Source organism: Sarcophilus harrisii, chromosome 4, assembly GCF_902635505.1.
Source record: "Sarcophilus harrisii chromosome 4, mSarHar1.11, whole genome shotgun sequence".
Taxonomy (NCBI): domain Eukaryota; kingdom Metazoa; phylum Chordata; class Mammalia; order Dasyuromorphia; family Dasyuridae; genus Sarcophilus; species Sarcophilus harrisii.
Genome location: NC_045429.1, coordinates 236362647 through 236381434, shown reverse-complemented (window position 1 = coordinate 236381434; position 18788 = coordinate 236362647). Strand labels below are relative to the sequence as shown.

At 35.0% G+C, this 18788-nt stretch overlaps 1 protein-coding gene across 3 annotated transcripts in view; it reads left to right on the top strand.

The window, feature by feature from the left end:
- The window catches only part of KCNQ5 (potassium voltage-gated channel subfamily Q member 5), a 622012-nt gene that overhangs the window by 467116 nt on the left and 136108 nt on the right, over nucleotides 1-18788 (top strand). For all 3 annotated transcript variants that reach the window (XM_031964627.1, XM_031964626.1, XM_031964625.1), the window contains exon 3: nucleotides 2509-2635. In XM_031964627.1, the coding sequence (XP_031820487.1) occupies nucleotides 2509-2635 (127 nt within the window). The remainder of the gene's footprint in view (nucleotides 1-2508; nucleotides 2636-18788) is intronic.

Genomic DNA, 18788 nt, shown 5'->3' with positions numbered 1-18788 from the left:
ATTTATTCTCACTGATTACTATTTATATTATTATTATTAGTGGTAGTAGTAGTAGTAGCAGTAATAATAATAGTAGAGTAGTAGTAGTAGTAACAGTAGTAATAATAGTAGAGTAGTAGTAGTAGTAGTAGTAGTAGCAGCAGCAGTAGTAATAATAGTAGAGTAGTAGTAGCAGCAGTAGTAGCAGTAGTAATAATAGTAGAGTAGTAGTAGTAGTAATAGTTGGAACAGTTATAATAGTAGTAGCAGTAGAAGTAGTAAAAATAGTTATAGTAATAGTAGTAATAATAGTCCAGTAGTAGTCTAGTAGTTGAAATGATTATAGTAATAGTAGTGACAAAGTAGTTATAATAATAATAGTTGAAGTAGTTATTATAATAATAGTAATAATAGCAGCAGCAGTAGTTATGATAGTTATAGATATATAGTTATGATAGTAATAGAAGCAGTAGCTATGATAGTAGTAGCAGTAGTAGATGTCAAAATAGTAATAATAATAGTAAAACTAGTTGAAATAGTAGTTGTAGTAGTTGAAGTACTAATAATTGGAGGGATTGTCATATTAGTTATAATAGTAGTAGTAGCAGTAGCAGTTATAATAGTAGTAATGCTATTAAAAGTAGTAACAGCTGTATTTTTATAGTTCTGTAAGTTGAGCCAAACATATTGCATACTTTTTTTCATTTGATCATCACAATGAATCTGAGATCATGCTATGATTATCCCCACTTTTCAGATGAGGAAACTAAAATTGAAAGAAGTCAAGTGGTTTGCCCAGGGTAACAAGGATAGTAAAGGTCTGAGGTGAACTCCAGTCTTTCTGATTCACTCTACTGCTACTACCATAGAGGGAGGAAAGAATTGGGGTTGCTCTGATTTTTGTGTTGTTGTTTTGCTTTAAGAGCACTATGAAGTAGCAAAGAACCAATTTTGATCAACATAGCACTTGTTCCCTAGCTAATCAATACAACAAGTTAATTATGTTATTCTTGACAGGAAAAAGCTTTTACCTTCCAAATGTAATTTTGGCCTTTTATTCTATGACAAGCCTCTTAATGACCCATTTTGAGTCTGCCTTACCTCAGAGTTAACTTCCAACTCTTCCTAAATAGACTCAGAGTCACAGATCCATAACCATGATGTTATCATATCTCACTGAGGGGCAAGATAAGATAACAACCTAACTAGCCAATAAGTATGGAGTTCTTAGTATTCAGTTTCTCCTCTCATGCAGTATGAATGTCCACCCTTACATGGTCTGCTGTTTTGTAAAAATGTGTTTAAATTATAGGGAAAGAGATTGAACTGAGATCTTATTGATATAGGGAACTCTCAAGTGGGAAATCCTCTACCAATGCAAATTAGCAATTAGTCTGCAATAAAGTCTTAAAGAGTTGACTAGAGTGAGGAGAGGTTAAGTTATTTGCTCAGGGTCACACAGCCAGAATGTGACATGGGCAAGGCTTAATTCCAGACCTGCCCTGGCTCCTATGTCAGCTCTTAATCCACAGAACAGTGCTGCCTTCTTTAAAACTAATAAAAAAGGACCAAAATTAATGTGTAAATGTTTGCTTCCCCATAAAACAGGTCATCATCACAGGCTTAAGATTTTCATTCATTTTCTCTCTCTCTCTCTCTCTCTCTCTCTCTCTCTCTCTCTCTCTCTCTCTCTCTCTCTTTCTCTTTCTCTCTCTCTTTTTTATCTCTCTGTATCTCTCTGTCTCTCTGTCTCTGTCTGTGTCACATAAGCATTGAAATGAAAATGTTTTCTACAATATATACATTTGAATGAGATTGCTGGTTGTAAATTCAGACCTTCCACATTACTAGGTAGCTAATCTAAAGTCTATCACTCCTCCATATGGATTGAACAGATTATGAGTTATTCAGCCTTTATATATGAAATTGGATCAGTCCTAAAATGTAAAGAATTGAAGAGGAATAATATTTTGCTGCACATATTGTTGTTGTCCAGTCGTATCCAATCCTTTATGACCTCATTTGGGATTTTCTTAGCAGAGAGTAGTTTGCCATTTTCCTATCCAGTCAATTTAGTAGATCTATTTCCTCTGGCAATCAGAAGTTAACTGCTTTGTCCAGGGTCATGAAGCTAGGCTAAATTTGAACTTGCGCCTTCCTGACTCTAAGCTCAGTGCTCTGAGCTACCAATTGCCATGTATTTGCAAGGATTTTTTGTTGCTATTTGATTCAGAAAAGAAGAATAAAAGCAGCATGATATAGCAGGAAAAGTTTTGATGTAATCTAATAGAAAAAGTCAGAGCTCCAGGATTTGAATCTCAATACTATCATTAGTTTCTCTGAGATCTTGAGTGAGTCATCATCCCACTTTAGGTCTCAGTTTGAAAAGTGTAGTCCAGTTGACCCCCAAGGTCCAGTTAAAATTAAAAGCTCCAAGTGATGACTTAACATATTCAGAACTACCCAAAAATCAGCTAGTTTCCTCTAAAATACCTGCCACAAATATATTTTTTTATTTGTGCTTTATAGGAGTTTGTGATGATTGTTGTCTTCGGTTTGGAATTCATCATCCGTATCTGGTCGGCTGGTTGCTGCTGTCGCTACCGAGGATGGCAAGGAAGATTGCGATTTGCCAGGAAGCCATTCTGTGTTATAGGTGAGCATCAAAGCAATGATACAGACCAGCAACAATAACACCAAGTTTTCTCAGCGCCCCGTATTGATGCATGTGAAATTGATACTGTGCTTTCAGGGCTGATCTGAACTAAGCATTGATTTCAACTTGAACCAGCATTTCTCTTTACTATGATAAATGACACAGCACTCTAACTGAGATTACCTAGGATGGATAAATGTCTAACAGTCATAAAAATGCCCATCAATGAACACTATGGAAATAGTGCATTCAAAGAATTCCCTTTCACTGACACAAAGAAATCTGTTCATGATTGGTTATCTGGCATGGATTTTTTTTAAGGTTACACAGAAATAGATAGAAGTTATTGATTTCTAGATGATCTTAAGTAGTCATAAGTACTTTCACATAGTTCCTCACCAACCAACCCTGTCAGTTTGGAAACCTAAAATGATGACTGTACCAGAAGTCACAGTTCTATTGTTAAAGACCTTTGAAAAATAAGGAGTGGGGATTTAAATGGCTCTCTAGACAAAGTAGACTTAGTTCAAAATCATCCCAGACTTAAGCTCTCCCAACACTCATCCTGGCATCCCAGGGCAACTACTACATCTCCCCTTAGGGCACTAAAAATATCCCTTAGAGGAATCTGGGTGGGGAGGGAGTAAAAAGAATGTCTTTTTAATACTATAGCCCCAACCAATGTGTCTCATATATTATTATTTGACATCAATTAGTAAGCAAGAGTTAACTAGCTTTTAGTGTTTTCTGAACTCTGAGGATAAGAACCATGGATTTTCCCAAACTGAGCAAACCTGGGCAAGCTGTAATGGCTTCTGTCTCTTATTTACTAACACAAGCAGATTCAAGGAATGTCCAACAGAAGTATTATTCATCTTAACATAATTCTATTTGGGGGACAATTGGGTGGATAGTGCTGAATCTAGAGTCAGGAGGACTCATCTTCCTGAATTCAAATCGGGTCTTAGTCATGTACTAGCTGTCTAATTCTGAACAAGTCACTTAAGCCTGTTTGTCTCAGTTTCCTCATTTGTAAAATGAATTAGAGAAAGAAATGGCAAACTAATCCAGTATTGTTGCCAAGAAAATCCCAAATGGGGTCACAAAGAGTAATACAACTGAAATGAGTGAACAACAGTTCTATTTCAGACTTCTTAAAGATCTGTGTATAATGTGAGCTACGTGCTTTCTCAGTGTAAGCAGGCTAACACTGAATCTGCAACCAACAAGAATGTTCAGAATCCTTTCTACTTGTCTACCAGCATAAAGTGACATAATGTGAGATGCTGTTAATAAGGATACAAATAGCATTTTTAAGTAGCATGGCTCCCACACTAACAATGAGCTTAGGACAAGTATCCTATCTACCACATCAATTTATCAAAGACTAAATATTCCCTCATTCTCTCTGATCTTTCTGTATCACAATTGAAATTCAAACCAGAATGGAGTATGGGGACTACAACATTGTTTGGGGTTCTTCTTCCATTATTACCATAGTTGATATTTCTCTTTTAAAAAAATATATTGAATATCAATGGTCACATGACTCCTAACTACAAGAATCTTATACTCACTAACATAGGCATATAATGAGATTTTAGATCTGGAATTGGAAGAGACCTCAAAGTATATCTAATTTAATGCCCTAATTTTACTGATAAAGAAGAAAAGGTATTTTAAAAATACCTATTATGTACCAAGCACTATGCTAAGTACTTTACAAATATGTCATTTTTTTTCATCACAACAATACTGTGAAGTAGGTGCTATTATTATCCTCATTTTACAGTTGACGAAACAGACACACAGAGCCAGATCACATAGTTAACAAGCATCTGAGTCCAGATTTTAACTCAGGACTTCTTAAATACAGGTCTGGCACTCTTTTTTGCTGTACCATGTAAATGCCTGTGAGGAGTAAACTGGGAAAATTAAGGTTGTGCAAGTAGTGTTCAGAGGCTGTTATAACTGTCACTACTTATCACTTTCCAGTCCTGTTTATGAATTCTGTGCTTTAAAATCTCCAGAAGTCTGTAATATAATCCACTACATGATATCCTCCCCAGGCACATGCGTAACAGAAGAATGTTTACTTGACATATAGGGGAAGCCATCCTGGGAGCTAGACACCCTGGAGCTACACTACTTTATCACTCAAAAATCACTTTTGGCTTTCACCCTCTCCCTCCTGATGACACATTCGGTTCTGCAGGAAGATGGCCAGCAGAAGAAAAATGGGCCAGCTTTGCTCTTAGAAACTGACTTCAGAAGGTCCCAGAGGATAAAAGATTCTTGCCAAGGAACACCCATCTCACAAGTATCTGAGGAAGAATTTGAATTCAGGACCATCTATCTCCAAGACCAGTGTGATATACATTATTCTCTGTTACTATCATTGATTTAGAACTATTGTTTGTCAGAAGCCAGAGATATCACCACTGAGCTTGCCTGCAAATTGCACTAAAATGAGACTGAAAGGGACCTCAGAAGTCATGTAAGTCAACCTCCCCATTTCATAGATGAGAAACTAAAATTAAGAAAAGAAAAGTAATTAGCTCAAATACAGGTAACATATATAAAGATGGGATTCCAAGTTAGATTTTCAAATTACCAATCCAGTGTTTTTCCCAATAAAGTCATGAAGCCTTCTCAGAATTAAATCATATTTGGTTATGTCAATTGCCTTTATCCTAAATGATAAGAATAGCTCACATCTGTGTAGAAATCCTTTAACTTTTACAAAGGTTTCCCATAGTATTTTTTTTTTTTCCCTGAGCCAATTGAAGTTAAGTGATTTGCCCAGGGTCACACGCTAGGAAGTATTAAGTGTCTGAGGTCACATTTGAACTCAGGTCCTCCTGACTTCAGGGCTGGTGCTCTCTCCACTGCACCACCTAGTTGTCCCTCCCATAGAATTTCTGTAAGGCAAAATTCAACCACATTTTATAGAAGATAAATTTGGAAAACTTTGTTACAATTAAACATGGTATACTGGTTTAATGTGAGTCTAGAAGCTGGACTTAAATCCTTATTAGATCTAAACCCACTGTCTGAACACAAGCAATTGACTTCCCATTTCAGGCCCTCAGGCTATAAGATAGAGTTGACCTAAGGGGTCTCTAAGATATTTTCCAATGTTAATAGTGTATGATTTATTCGATTTGACCATTTCTTTTCATTATCTGGCTGCTTTGATATACAAGTACAGCCTTTTTTTTTTTTTTTCACAGAATGTTTTATTGAGTTGGGCCTTTCATGTCAAGATTCAGCATTATTTTTTCAAACTTGGGGGGAAGGATAAAACTCAAAGTGAATTATAAATTATCATAGTCCTCAGATGCCTTTCTGGTGCTGAATTAAGGCTATTGCTATTTATTTGTCCAAATATCTCTTCCCTCAGACAACATGATTCTTTTCTGTTGTCGAATTGTTATGCTACTTTACAAGCAATGAGGTGGGTGTAGGAATCTTTGATTTTCAGGAATAGCCCACCCAGAAGCACATAACTGAAGAGACTTGATTTTATCAGATTTCCTTATTTTACTTTCTACATTCCTGGCCAGCAAAAGTTGAATCAAAAAGCAAAGTAACCTGATCTCAGATTGTCTCACAAAAAAATACTTCATATTCCCCAGGAGGCCAAAACTAACCAGTCCAGATAACAGATGGGCAGCCAAAATTTACTCAATTTATATTGTATGAAAAAAGGTTTTGTGGATGATTACAGGAATCTCCAACTTCACATTTTAAAACCAATTTAAAATTGGTTTCTCCCCAATACCAGGAGTTGGGACAGCATTTATTCTGGCATAAGAGCTAGAAAGAAAATTCCATCTATAGGAGCCTGCTGTCTTTTGATAACTGCTTTTAGTCTATATGCATTGGCTTCCCTTAGTCCTTGAATGCCCTCTCTTCCTTTCTTAGATATCATTGTTTCTTTAAAAAAAAAAAAAAGATCAAAAATAGCATCCTATTCTCTTTGATGATCTATCCCTCCTGTTACAGACATGTACGGATTGATATATGCTCACAGTTGGGGTGTCATTTTATTCAGAGATAGCTTCAATTTAATTGAGTTCAAAGCATAGTACTATCTGTCTTTTCATTCACTCAGGTGTTTTATTCCCCCTAAATTAATTGCTTTGAAAAAGGAGTTAATGTCATCTAAGTGAAACTCAGTGATAGCTGGTTCAGAGGACAGGACTGGCATTTAGGTTTGGGATAACTGCTTCTTTAGTTTATAATATATATATATATATATATACGTTTATGATTTCACCAAATAAGATAATATCTATAAAGTGTTTAGCAAAGTGCCTGATATATAGTAGACACTCTATTAACTCTTATTCCCTATCTCCCTATCTGGAGTCTAATTAAATCTGTGTAATGATGAGCTACGTTTTAATGGAATCTGCTTTGGTAGTGACATAACCTATCACGAAAGGGATTTGGTTAAAATAATAAAGTAGCTAGGTGGCACAGTGGATAATACACTGGACTGGGAATCACGAAACCTCATCTATATGTGTTCCAATTTGGCTTCAGATATTTACTATCTGTGTGACCATAGTCAAATTACTTAATCCTATTTACTTCAATTTCCATATCTGTAAAAGGAAACAGAGAAGGAAACAGCAAACCATTCCAGTGTCTTTGCCAAGAAAATCCCAAATGGAGTCACAAAGAGTCAGATATAACTGAAATGACTAAACAAAAACAAAATTAAGTGTTGTTATTGTTCATTCTCAAAAAGGACCAATGATATCAGGGGAGTGATATCTTGATTTGTAAGTGAATTGGATTTACGAGAGGCAGAGCTATGCAAAATTATCAATTTCACTCTCTCCTCTAAAATCATGGGAGTCCAGTACGAAGATAGATAAAGATGACTAGGGGTAGCACCCAGATTCCATGGGAGATCTTAACTTTTTAAGCTAAGATCTTTCCCAAGTTTCAGTTTGAGTGAGGCAACAGTCATTCAGTGATTAAAGGTTAGACAAGAATAGAGGCAAAAGAAGACTTAGTTTGACTTTACAAAAGAATCAGTCTAGGAGAAGAACCTCAGTTTCTGGACAGATCAGAAAGAATTGCTATTTATAGTCACTTGCTATTTACATTCACTCTGGCTTGATCTGGGACCTATTACTGGTAATCAGTGGAAGCCAGAATGAGCTCCATTTGAATCCCAGTGGGTTTTATCAAAGTCTGGTTTATCAGAGCTTTATTTCTAGAAATTATAATTGAAAGCTACATAAAATAAAAGAGCTAATTGTCCCAGTTTTTCCAGAAAATAAAAAACACAGTACTAGAATAAAGTGAAGTAAATGCATTACAACAGGTTGCACAAATATTAAACTCTTTTGTGTTGGCCATTATAGAATAAAATCAGATTAATTCATGACAATTACATATAATCTAAGCTCACATTTATATAGTACCATGTTTTTAGGTCTAGATTTAAAATTTCATTGATATAAGAACTTCCATTAAGAAAACTTCCCTTACCAATTCAACAGTGTCTGCTCTACAACTTATAATGGAAGAGAATTCCTTGGATGCTAATAAATCCAAGGGCTTATTCAGGGATGCATAGCTACTACATAAGAAAGATTGGATTTGGACTCAGGTTTTCCTGACTCTAAGGTTCTTCCAGTTCATTATAGCACTCTGAATCTCAAATATAGATTGTAGTTTATTTTTTAAAAACAGATTTTTCTATGCCCAAAGGGCTATCAAACTGTGCATACCCTTTGATCCAGCAATGTTTCTACTAGGTCTGTAACCCAAAGAGATCATAAAAAAAGAAAGGAAGAAAGAAAAGGACCCATATGTGCAAAAATGTTGTAGCAACCCTTTTTGTAGTGGCAAGAAATTAGAAAGAGAATGAATGCCCATCACTTGGGGAATGGGTAAATAAATTATCATATATGAATGTAATAGAATATTATTGTTCTATAAGAAACAATGAATGGACTGATGTCAGAAAAACCTGGAAAGTTATATGAACTGATGCTGAGTGAAGTGAGTAAAACCAAGAGAACATTTTACATAGCAACAAGAAGATTATGTAATGATCAACTGTGATGGATAGCTCTTTTCAATGGTAAGATGATTCAAGACAATTTCAATAGACTAGTGATGGAAAGAGCATTCATATCCAGAGAGAGAACTACAGAAACTGAAAATAGAGCATTTTCATCTTTGTTGTTATTTGCTTCTTCTTGTTATTGTTGTTGTTGATGATGATGATGATCTGCTTGTGCTTTTTTCTTCCTTATACTTCTTTTTCCCTTTTGATCTGATTTTTCTTGCACAGCATGATGAATGTGGAAATCTTTAGCAGAACTGCATATATTTAACCTATATTGGGTTGCTTGCTGTGTCGGGGAACAGGGAGGGAGAAAAATCTGGAACACAAGGTTTTGCAAAGGTGAATGTCAAAAACTATCTTTGCATGTATTTGGAAAAATAAAAAGCTATTTTAAATAAATAAATAAATATGTTTTAATACTGAGGGGAAAAAACAATTCTTGTGTCCCTAAGGGCAAAATAGCACTAACCCTAGCAAGACGTAGGAGAATGGAGTAAATGACCTCTTCTTGGCCCCTAGGATATTGTGATTTGATATCCTCGTCAAATGTCCTCCATGAACTCCCCTTGGAGTATTCCCAAAAGAAGAGCATCCACAAGATTGAGTGGCCTAGGCATTAGTTCAGGGGACATATGTGAAGACTACTACCTTTGATATGGAGGACACAGTCATTGTCCATTGGCCCATTTTTCCAATACCTCTAGCCAATGAAGTGACTAACAGTCCATTTGTGCTGGTATGCCCCAGAATGACTGTTTCGCAGTTTTATGCTGCTATATGGGATTTGTTTCTTATCTGTTACATGTAATCAAGAGCCAATTCTCAAGAACTTTCTGATTTTCTTTTTCCAGACAATTGTCCCCTGACCCATGATGCAAAAAAGACAGTATCAAAGCACAGCAAGAAATCATTAATCTGTGTGTGTGTGTATATATCTATATTTTCACATTTTATAAAACATCTTTCAGCCATGTTTAAATTAAGTGAAGATATGCATGTCCTTTCTTAAAACTAGGAGTTTTCTTTCACAGCTGTATTGATTTAACTCCCTTTGTGTTTGGGGGGAAGTCACTTTAAAGCTGGTAAGAAACTGTCTTCAGTAAAAGGACCTCCTTCTTATATCCTAATTTGTTCAATGCACATCCCTCCCAGCAAGGCAGTAATGATATTTTCACAGCTTTGGGTATTGATCATTATACTTCTGGTTGGCAGAATGTTCTTGGTTTAGCACTTAATAATTACAACCCATATTGTCCTAACTTTACCTAGGCTGCCTACCTATACTATAAACATTTAGTGATTGCCTTTGCAGTCTGACACAGATTATTCAGACCAGTAGCCAAAGTGGCAAAAATGTTCAGATTGTCTCATGAAAGTGATTTCATAATCCTTTCTTGTTTTCACTAATGACCTTCCAATGAATAGCAAGTGGTACCAAAGACTGGTACTTAAATTATAGTAATGAACCTAATGTCAGAATATCTTGCAAATTATTTCTAGCAGTGAGTCCTTGGGCCCTTTGGTGTCTTCTTCTGAAGAAATCTATATTTATGCATCTTTTTTTCCATCTTGCAGTATATCTCCCAGGAAGCATAAGACATCAGTCTAATATTATTCATGAACCTATACTTAGAATTATACACATACACCTACACACATAACATGCATGTGTGTGTGTGTGTGTATATTTTTTTTTCATCTCTTTCATTCCTATTTCAAAAGCTTTTTTTAAAGTAAGTTGATCCCTGATTAGGAATAGAGTAATAAATCATAAGAGAAACATTTCTCTCTTAAACATATTTCTTTGAAGTTTGATACTAGGCCTTCAAGAAAATGTCAATAACTATTGTGTTAGGGAAAAAAAAATAAATCAGGCTCTTAGCTTTACTAAAACCAAAAAACAAAGTGACTAGCTGTATTTAATCTCCTGAACCTCTGTACCAGTTCTGATCTATCAGTATGAGCTTATCTTAAGGAAACAGCTGCCCACATATTAAAGAAGGTGGACCAATGGAATTCCAGAATTGCTCTTCTACCACTACCATTTTTAAACTGATGTATATATGCATGTTACTTCCTCTTCTATCTTTGCTTTTAAAGAATTTTGTTATGTTATGTTTAAACACCTAATTTGTCTTCTCCACACAATTCTTGCTTAGATTTGTATATCATTTCCTCTTTAGCATATTTTTAGCTCACATTTTCCTTTAATTCAATGTGTCCAAAGTCTGAAAATATATATATAAGCTAATTCTACAAGTATATGCAAATTGATCATTTGAAGTTGAACCCTAAATCATCACATGAAGTTATCAGAATCACAGACTTTGAGGTGAAAGATACCTCAGTAGCCATCTTGTCTAAGCCATGCCCAAAAGGAATTCATACTTTAACAGATCTGGTAAGGTTATAAAGACTATATTTGAAGACCTTCAGTGAAGAAGAATCTACCCACTACCTAAGGCAGCCTACATTCTGTTTTTAAACAGCTCTATTTATCGACAAATTCTTCCCAGGATTAACCCTTCTACTCTCAGTCCTAAAATGCCCAGTTCCTTCTGTCTCTTATTGTTGTTCAGTCAATTTTCAGTCCAGTCCAACTCTTCATAACTCCATTTGGGATTTTCTTGTCAAAGATACTGGAATAGTTTGCCATTTCCTTCTCCAGCTCATTTTACAAATAAGGAAACTGAGGCAAATAAGGTTAAGTGATTTGTCAGGATTACACAGTGTCTGCTGTTAGATTTGAATTCAGGAAAATGAGTTTTTCTGACTCCAGGCCTGGCACTCTATCTATTCCCATTGGCCCTTTATCAACTTTGTTATCTCTTCTAGATACTCTCCAGCTTATCAATGTTTTCCTTAAACTGTGACAACCAGAACTGAGCACAATATTTCAGAAGTAATCTGACAATGACAGAGAGAACAGAGTGACTACTACCTCTTTCATTTCTAAAAGCTATGTCTATGTTAATAAAAACCAAGATGGCATTTGTTTCCATTTTAGTCAAAGTAACCATACCAAAAAAAAAAAAAAAAAAGAAAAGAAATCATGGAACAGAAGAGACATAACCATGATGAATTAGCCAAACCTTTAACCTACTAGAATAGTCAGGAAATGGTGTCTGCTCAGTTATTTTTGTTACTTTTGATTTAAATTAAGTGGTATTCGGGGCCAGCAGGAAATCTCCAAAGGAATCTTCAGAGAATCTTTTTAAGAAAGAGAAAAAAACAGGTCTGAAATCTGCAAACAAAATGCTAGATCTGTATTTTGCAACCATGAAAATAACCAAATCAGTTTATCTATTGCTGGCATCTGCCTTGAAAAAAAAAGAGGAAAAAAAAGCAATAACCCAACTTGTAGTTACTTTGCAGTTCCCATCTATACTTGAGACTCCCAAAGTGCTGCCTCTAGGGAAACTGCAAAACAATAAAGACAAAATGACCTCCTGGGGTACTTCACTACCTCCTTGCATGGAATCCAGAACAGTCCTGCTTTATACCAATTTTCACTCCATAATGAACCCTGTTACCTGGCTTCCAGCATTATTCCTAATTGGCTAGATTGCCCAGAGCAAGAAAATGTATCCTTGGGAATACTTTGGAATGCTTGTTAGTTCTTAAAGGCCACTCAGATGCCTTTTTAGGAAATTATTACTCTGGTGCACTAAATTTGAACTTATGGATAGACTGAATATGATCTGACAGATCTGGCATGATCTGAGAGAATTCATAGAATTCTTTGTTTCCAGCAAAATGTACAACTGCTTCTCAAAACTTAAAGCTAACATGTATTTACCAGATTTTAGTTAAGTAGTTACCTTTTCTACCGATGTAAACCTCAATTTTTTTAAGAATAATGCTATACTGTGTCAATTACAAGGTGACATTTTACAAAGAGTTTAGTTAGGTTTAAGAAATTAAGTGGAATAATTAGATACCAATTCATTCCTAATCAGTAAGAATTGGTTTCTTAAATGTTAATAAAAGAAACAGCATGGTGGAATAAGCAAAATATTGAACTAAAAATTAGGAAACCTCAGTTTCAAGCCAAGTTCCTCTACTAGTGAGCTGTGAGTGTGACAAGTCAATTAAACTATCAGTGCCTGTTTTCTTGCCTTTCTTTCTTTCTCTCATGTTATGGGAGGTTGGACTGGATATTCTCAAAAGGTTCCTTCAAATTATAAATTCTATTATCATAAATTATTAGAAAAGGCTACAAAATAACCAGAAAAATGCAAAATATGGCCAACATGAACAAACAAAAGAGCATTAAAAATGAAAGATTTGTTTCCCATCTTAATACGGGCTTCTGAATCCTTTCTTGGAGTCATTTTTTCTAAATGTCTTTGCTCTGCCACAAATTAGCAGTTCTGTGTCCTTAGGTTTTCGTATTGATAGAATTTTGTAATTGGAGATTTCTAATACTCCTTACAATAATAAAATTAATTTTGATTCCATTCATCCAATAAACATTTATTCATTCAGTCCCAACTAAAATCCCACCTTCACCTTCTACAAGAAGCCTTCCCCAATGTCTCTTAATTCTAATGCCTCCCCTATGTTAATATTTCCCATTTATCCTATATCTAGCTTGCTCTGTATATGTATTTCTTGTAATATCTCCCCCATTAGAATGTAAAATCCTTGAAAGTAGGAACTCTTTGTACATGCAGCATTTAACACAGTGCCTGACACATAGTAGGCTCTTAATAAATACTTTTTGACTGATTGATTGAATAGCTCTAGGTGCTTGAGAAATTTATAAGTAGTTAAGACAGTCTCTACTCTAATGGAATTTGCAATCCTACAAGGGATTACACATGTACAAATAATTATTTTATCTATTGTTGTTTTGTCAAACTCTTTTAGGGTTTTCTTGGCAAAGATACTAGATAATCTATATTTTCTGTCATCTACTGGCCTTTGCATCATCTCCTATGTAAAATGGAAGATTTGTGTAAGATTTTTGGCTCCCCCTTCATACCAGAGAAGTCTGAATTTTTTCTATTTCTTTCATGGGGTATTTATAGTGCCTTATTGTAAAATTTGAATTAAATATTTGGTCATAGGCTATATGTAGATCTATGTTAAGTAAAATACTTTTTTGCATCATCTGCTGGCCTTTGCATGGATCTTCAACTTCACAAAACTCCCAAAAAATTCCCACAATTTTTTATGCTGACCCACAATATATAAAAACTGCAGTGAGGAAAATTGTGATGTGGAAGGGATGAACTATATACATTAACTGTATAAGTACTCTATAATATCTGAAAAAAAGAATATAGTAAATGTTTAATAAATTCTTGTTGAATGACTGATTTCTAACTGGAGTGATCAAGATAGAAACTGAGTTGGGCTTTGAAGGATAGACAGGATTTTTAAAAGTAACATGTGTATAGTAATGCAATCATAAATACATTCCCATAAGTATTTTTCAGTATTTTCCATACAGATAGCTGAATGTGGCAGGAAATTTTAATCTCATTGATCTCTCAATTTCTTCCTGATTTAGAGGTCCATGTCTAGAGCAGCCTATAGTGGGCTTTCCCAAAGTCACATAGTTTTTAAGTGCCTGTCAAGATTCAACTATAAACTTTCCTGTTTTATGTCATCTGCCACCTTATCTCAACACACACCCAAAAACTTTGATGTCTGTATGTGTGCAACTATATCAGCAGCCCTAGCTTCGCCTTGACTTGATTCTCCTATTTCCATCACCATTCCCACATTACCCACATATACAACACTAAATTGCCTAAATTAGCCTACCTATGGTAGTGGAGAGAATATTGGGTGTGAAGACAAAGGACTTGTGCTCTGACATTTATTACCTAAGCAATTTTGGATGGTAACAATAACAACAACAATTATATCTAGGATTTATATTGCATTTTAAGATTGCAAAGCTCTTTACCAAAATATTATCTCATTTTATCCTCAAACAATCCTGAGAGGTAGGTGTTATTATTATTTTCTTTTTTATTAATTTTATTTTTCATTTACAAAATAAAACAAACATTTCTATAACATAATTTTTTTAAGATTCCACTTGAAACTGCAAATCTATTATGTATAATTTGCTGCTCCTTTTAAATATCAGTTATCATGTAAATTTCTTTTTTTCTTCTCTTCCACACCTATTAGAGATGGCTGCCATATATATATATGTAAAATTATTCTATACATAGTTCTATTTATAAGTTCTTTCTCTAGATACAAATAATGTCTTTTTTCATGTCTTTTGTAGTTAACTTGAGTATTTATAATAATCAAAATGACATTCAAAGTTGTTCTTAAAACAATATTGCTAGATAAGGAAATTGAGACAAACCTAGGTTAAATGATTCTAACTTCAATCTTTCTGACTCCATATCCAATACTTAATCCACCATATTACTTTGCTTCCTCAGTCACTTAACCTCCTGAATTTTCTCATAATTTCCTCATTTGTAAAATAAAAAGCTTGGACTAAATGATCTCTGAGTATTTTTCCTAGCTTTCACTCCATCAGTTTTTATCATTTTACTTTATAGGAGAAGTTCAAGTAGGGAGAATGTATTTTACAACCTTGCTATTAATAAAGTGAATACAACTCCATAGTATTAAGCAAATTCTCAAACAAAGTGTACTATCTGATACAATGGAAAGAAAACTGGAAATATTCGGCATAGTGGCGCATGCCTCTAATCAATGCGACCAGAAAGGGTAAGGATGGCACATGACTTGAATTCTGGAATTTAGACTGTTGCAGGGCAGAAAGGTAAGGACTAAAGCTGTTTGTTCACATTAAATTAAGCATCAGTAGCCCCAGGATCAGGCCGCCACTACCCAATCTTGGAAGGGATGAAATGATCCAGCTCAGAAATGGAGGAGGTCAAAGTTTCCATACCATTCAACAATGGGATGAGGTGGTAAAGAGAGACAGTAGGGAGAGGGGGGAAATAGAGAGACAGACAGACACAGGTTCCCAAAATTAAATAAAATAAGAGAAAAACGAATTTAAAATCAGAAAACGGGGCCATTTGCAACCTCTGTGTTTCTGGGACTAAATTTCTTCAGTGGTAAATTGAGAGGGTTGAATTGCATAACCTCAAAGGTCCATTCAAGCTATAAATCTATAATCTTATAGCATAAAACTCTGCTCCATCTTCCTCATTCTACATGTCACAGCATAGATTTATTTGGTTAACAATTATGTTTCTGTGACAAGCTGCCATGATGTTCAATCTGAAGACTTATGATCTGTTTGCAACATTAACTATCACTATGGGGCAAATTTTCAAAGTAGAGCTTGGGATTTGCCAGTGTGAATTCCATTAATTTCAGTAGGAGTCCTTTAGTCAAGTCACTGTGGAGTTTTGCAAGTGTGCGATAGCTTTTTTTTTCTCCTTTTTTAAATAAATACCATCCAATGACTCAGTCTGCTAGCTGAGAACAGGATTTGAAAATGTAGACAATGTAGTTAGTATAGTAGGTGGCTTTTAAAATTAGATTTTAAACCCTCACTCTTATTAGGCTTACCAACAATAATACAAATACTCTGAAAAATTCTAGAGAGGGTACCTTTCTATAAAAGAACTTGGGGTTCAGGGAGAGTATAGGACCCCTAAAGCAGTAGGGTCCTAGCCTAAGATTGTTATTCTCCCTGGGGAGATAGGAAATGGGAGTCATTTTAGCTATACACCAAATGACAAGTCAGCAGGGCAGCCAGAACACACTCCATGTTAACTGGTAAGCCTCTAGTCCTAATTTGCCACCTCTCATTAGATGCTATTTTAATTGCAGCATAATCCTTTAAAGCTACATGTAGGATACTAATGAGGGAGGCAGAATAACATGAATTTGTGACCACAGTCCCTTGTGGAAAAATCTATATTCTTGTATCTCACTTCAGTTTATGGTTAATTGTTAGCAGAGAAAAGCCATCTCCTTTCCTTCGTTGCAGAACTGGGGGACACTGAGTGTGAGATATTGCATATACTGTCAGCTTGTGTGTTGGTTGGGTTTGCTGAGCTTTTATTTTTTTCTTTTTTTTTTTTTTTTACAATCCTTGTTACAAGGTGAGATTCACCAGATTAAGTTGGTGGGAAAGAGGAATAAAAGAAGAAATGAATGTGGGGGAAAAAATGAATGTGATGTAAAAACAAAAGGAATTGTCTTTAAATACATGTATTATAATATTCTTTTCTGGATCTGCATTCTAACTATGTAAGGTAGTGTCAGATACAGTTAAATGGGATCTTTGTTCTTCATATAGTCATAAATTCAGATTTAGAACAAGATGGGATAGAGGTCTAGTCCAGCTCTCTCCTTTTATAGATGAGGAATTGAGTACCAAAGAATAAAGTTAAGAGAAGTACTCAAACTCATATGGGTGGTAAATGTCAGAGAATAGGATTTGAAACCAGATGTTTTGGATTCATATGTAAATATTATCCAATTTTCCCAATTAAAAACCCATTTCCCAATTAAAAATTTAAAAGCTAGGAAAGTTTTTCCTCCAGATGAAGTGCACTATTATCCTTTAAAAAGATCTACGAGGAAATAAATGGTTAAAAAGTCCATGAAAAAAACATGTCAGATGATTGTCCCCATGCCAGTCATCCCTTGGGAGTTTTACAAAATAAAAGGATCATATTAGGAAAAATCATGTCCTGAGTCTCTTCATTTTCTGGAAAAAGAAAAAAGGATATCTTCATGTTCTTCTTTTGTCATTTGTTATCCTTTTCACAGGGATACTTTATTTCCGGTGACTTCAGGTATATTGATATTTCTATTGTCTTTTTCGTGTGTGTGTGTGTGTGTGTGTGTGTGTGTGTGTGTGTGTGTGTGTTGGACAAAGTTTAAGATTTAAGATCTTATCTGCTCCCAAAATAGAAGCTTTTAGATAAGAGAAAGTGGTTCTTTGTATTGGGTAATGGAATATCTGGTGTCCCCAGAGTCAGGCCCTAAGGTCATAATCTCAAATTGATAGAGGAGTCTTCTGATTAGATCTGATTTACCCCTTAGGAGGCCTAATCTTTTAAACAGACATCATTGCCAATGCAATTCTGGACATAGCAAGCAGGGACTCATGATTAATTGTTCTCTTCCTTATTTATCAGATTTAATGGTTTAATTAGTTTACATAGCACCTTGTTTTTTGCAAAACTCTTTACATATGTTATTTATGTTATTTCATTAAGTCATCACAATTACCTAGGTGCTATTATTATCCCCATTTTACAATTATTCTCAGAAGAAACTAAGGCTGAGAGGCTGACTTACCTAAGTTAACACTGCAGTTTAGTGTCTAAGGCTTGAACTCAGGCTTTCTTTGCTTCCAACCCAGCACAAACTACTGTACCACTTATTTGTCTCAGGGGGGAAACAACCATAGCTTACATTGGAATAAAGCATTTTCTGTCTCCAAATCTAGCACTCTTTCTGGTGTCACCTCCCTAAGATCCAGCAAACATTCTCACTGTGAGAGGAGACTGAAGAGTGGCCAGTAGGGACCCAGTCCCTGAAGGATGTACAGTGTCTTTTGGCTACTCCAAGGCAGTCTTAGTCCCTATTAGCCAGTCCTCCCATCATATTTTTAAAACACAAATGAAGATGCCTGGAATGTCCTCCTTGGCAATGGTATATGACCTGATGTGTAATTGAACTACATTTTTTTATTCCAGCAATTTACAAATTACACATTTCTATTTTTTCTGTAAATTTAAGAAACATTTTAAAAAGTTGAAATTGCAGAAAAATCATGTTTTGCCACTTAGGTCAAGAACAAATAAAAATGTAGTTCATCACATTCTGATATTTATAAATTTGATTTATATGTGAATATATTTAGAGACTGATTAATTTAAAAAGCTAATAATGCATACATTCCTGTACCAATGCAATCTGAACTGAAACTAACTTTGTAAAAAGAAAAAACCTTACTTGAGCAAATCTTACTGATTTCAGTAAGTTTTAATGATACTTCCTAAAATGATTTTGCTGTATTATTTAGAGCTAAAGGGCATAATTCCAACAAAATAATGTTTAAAGCAGCTACAAAGATAT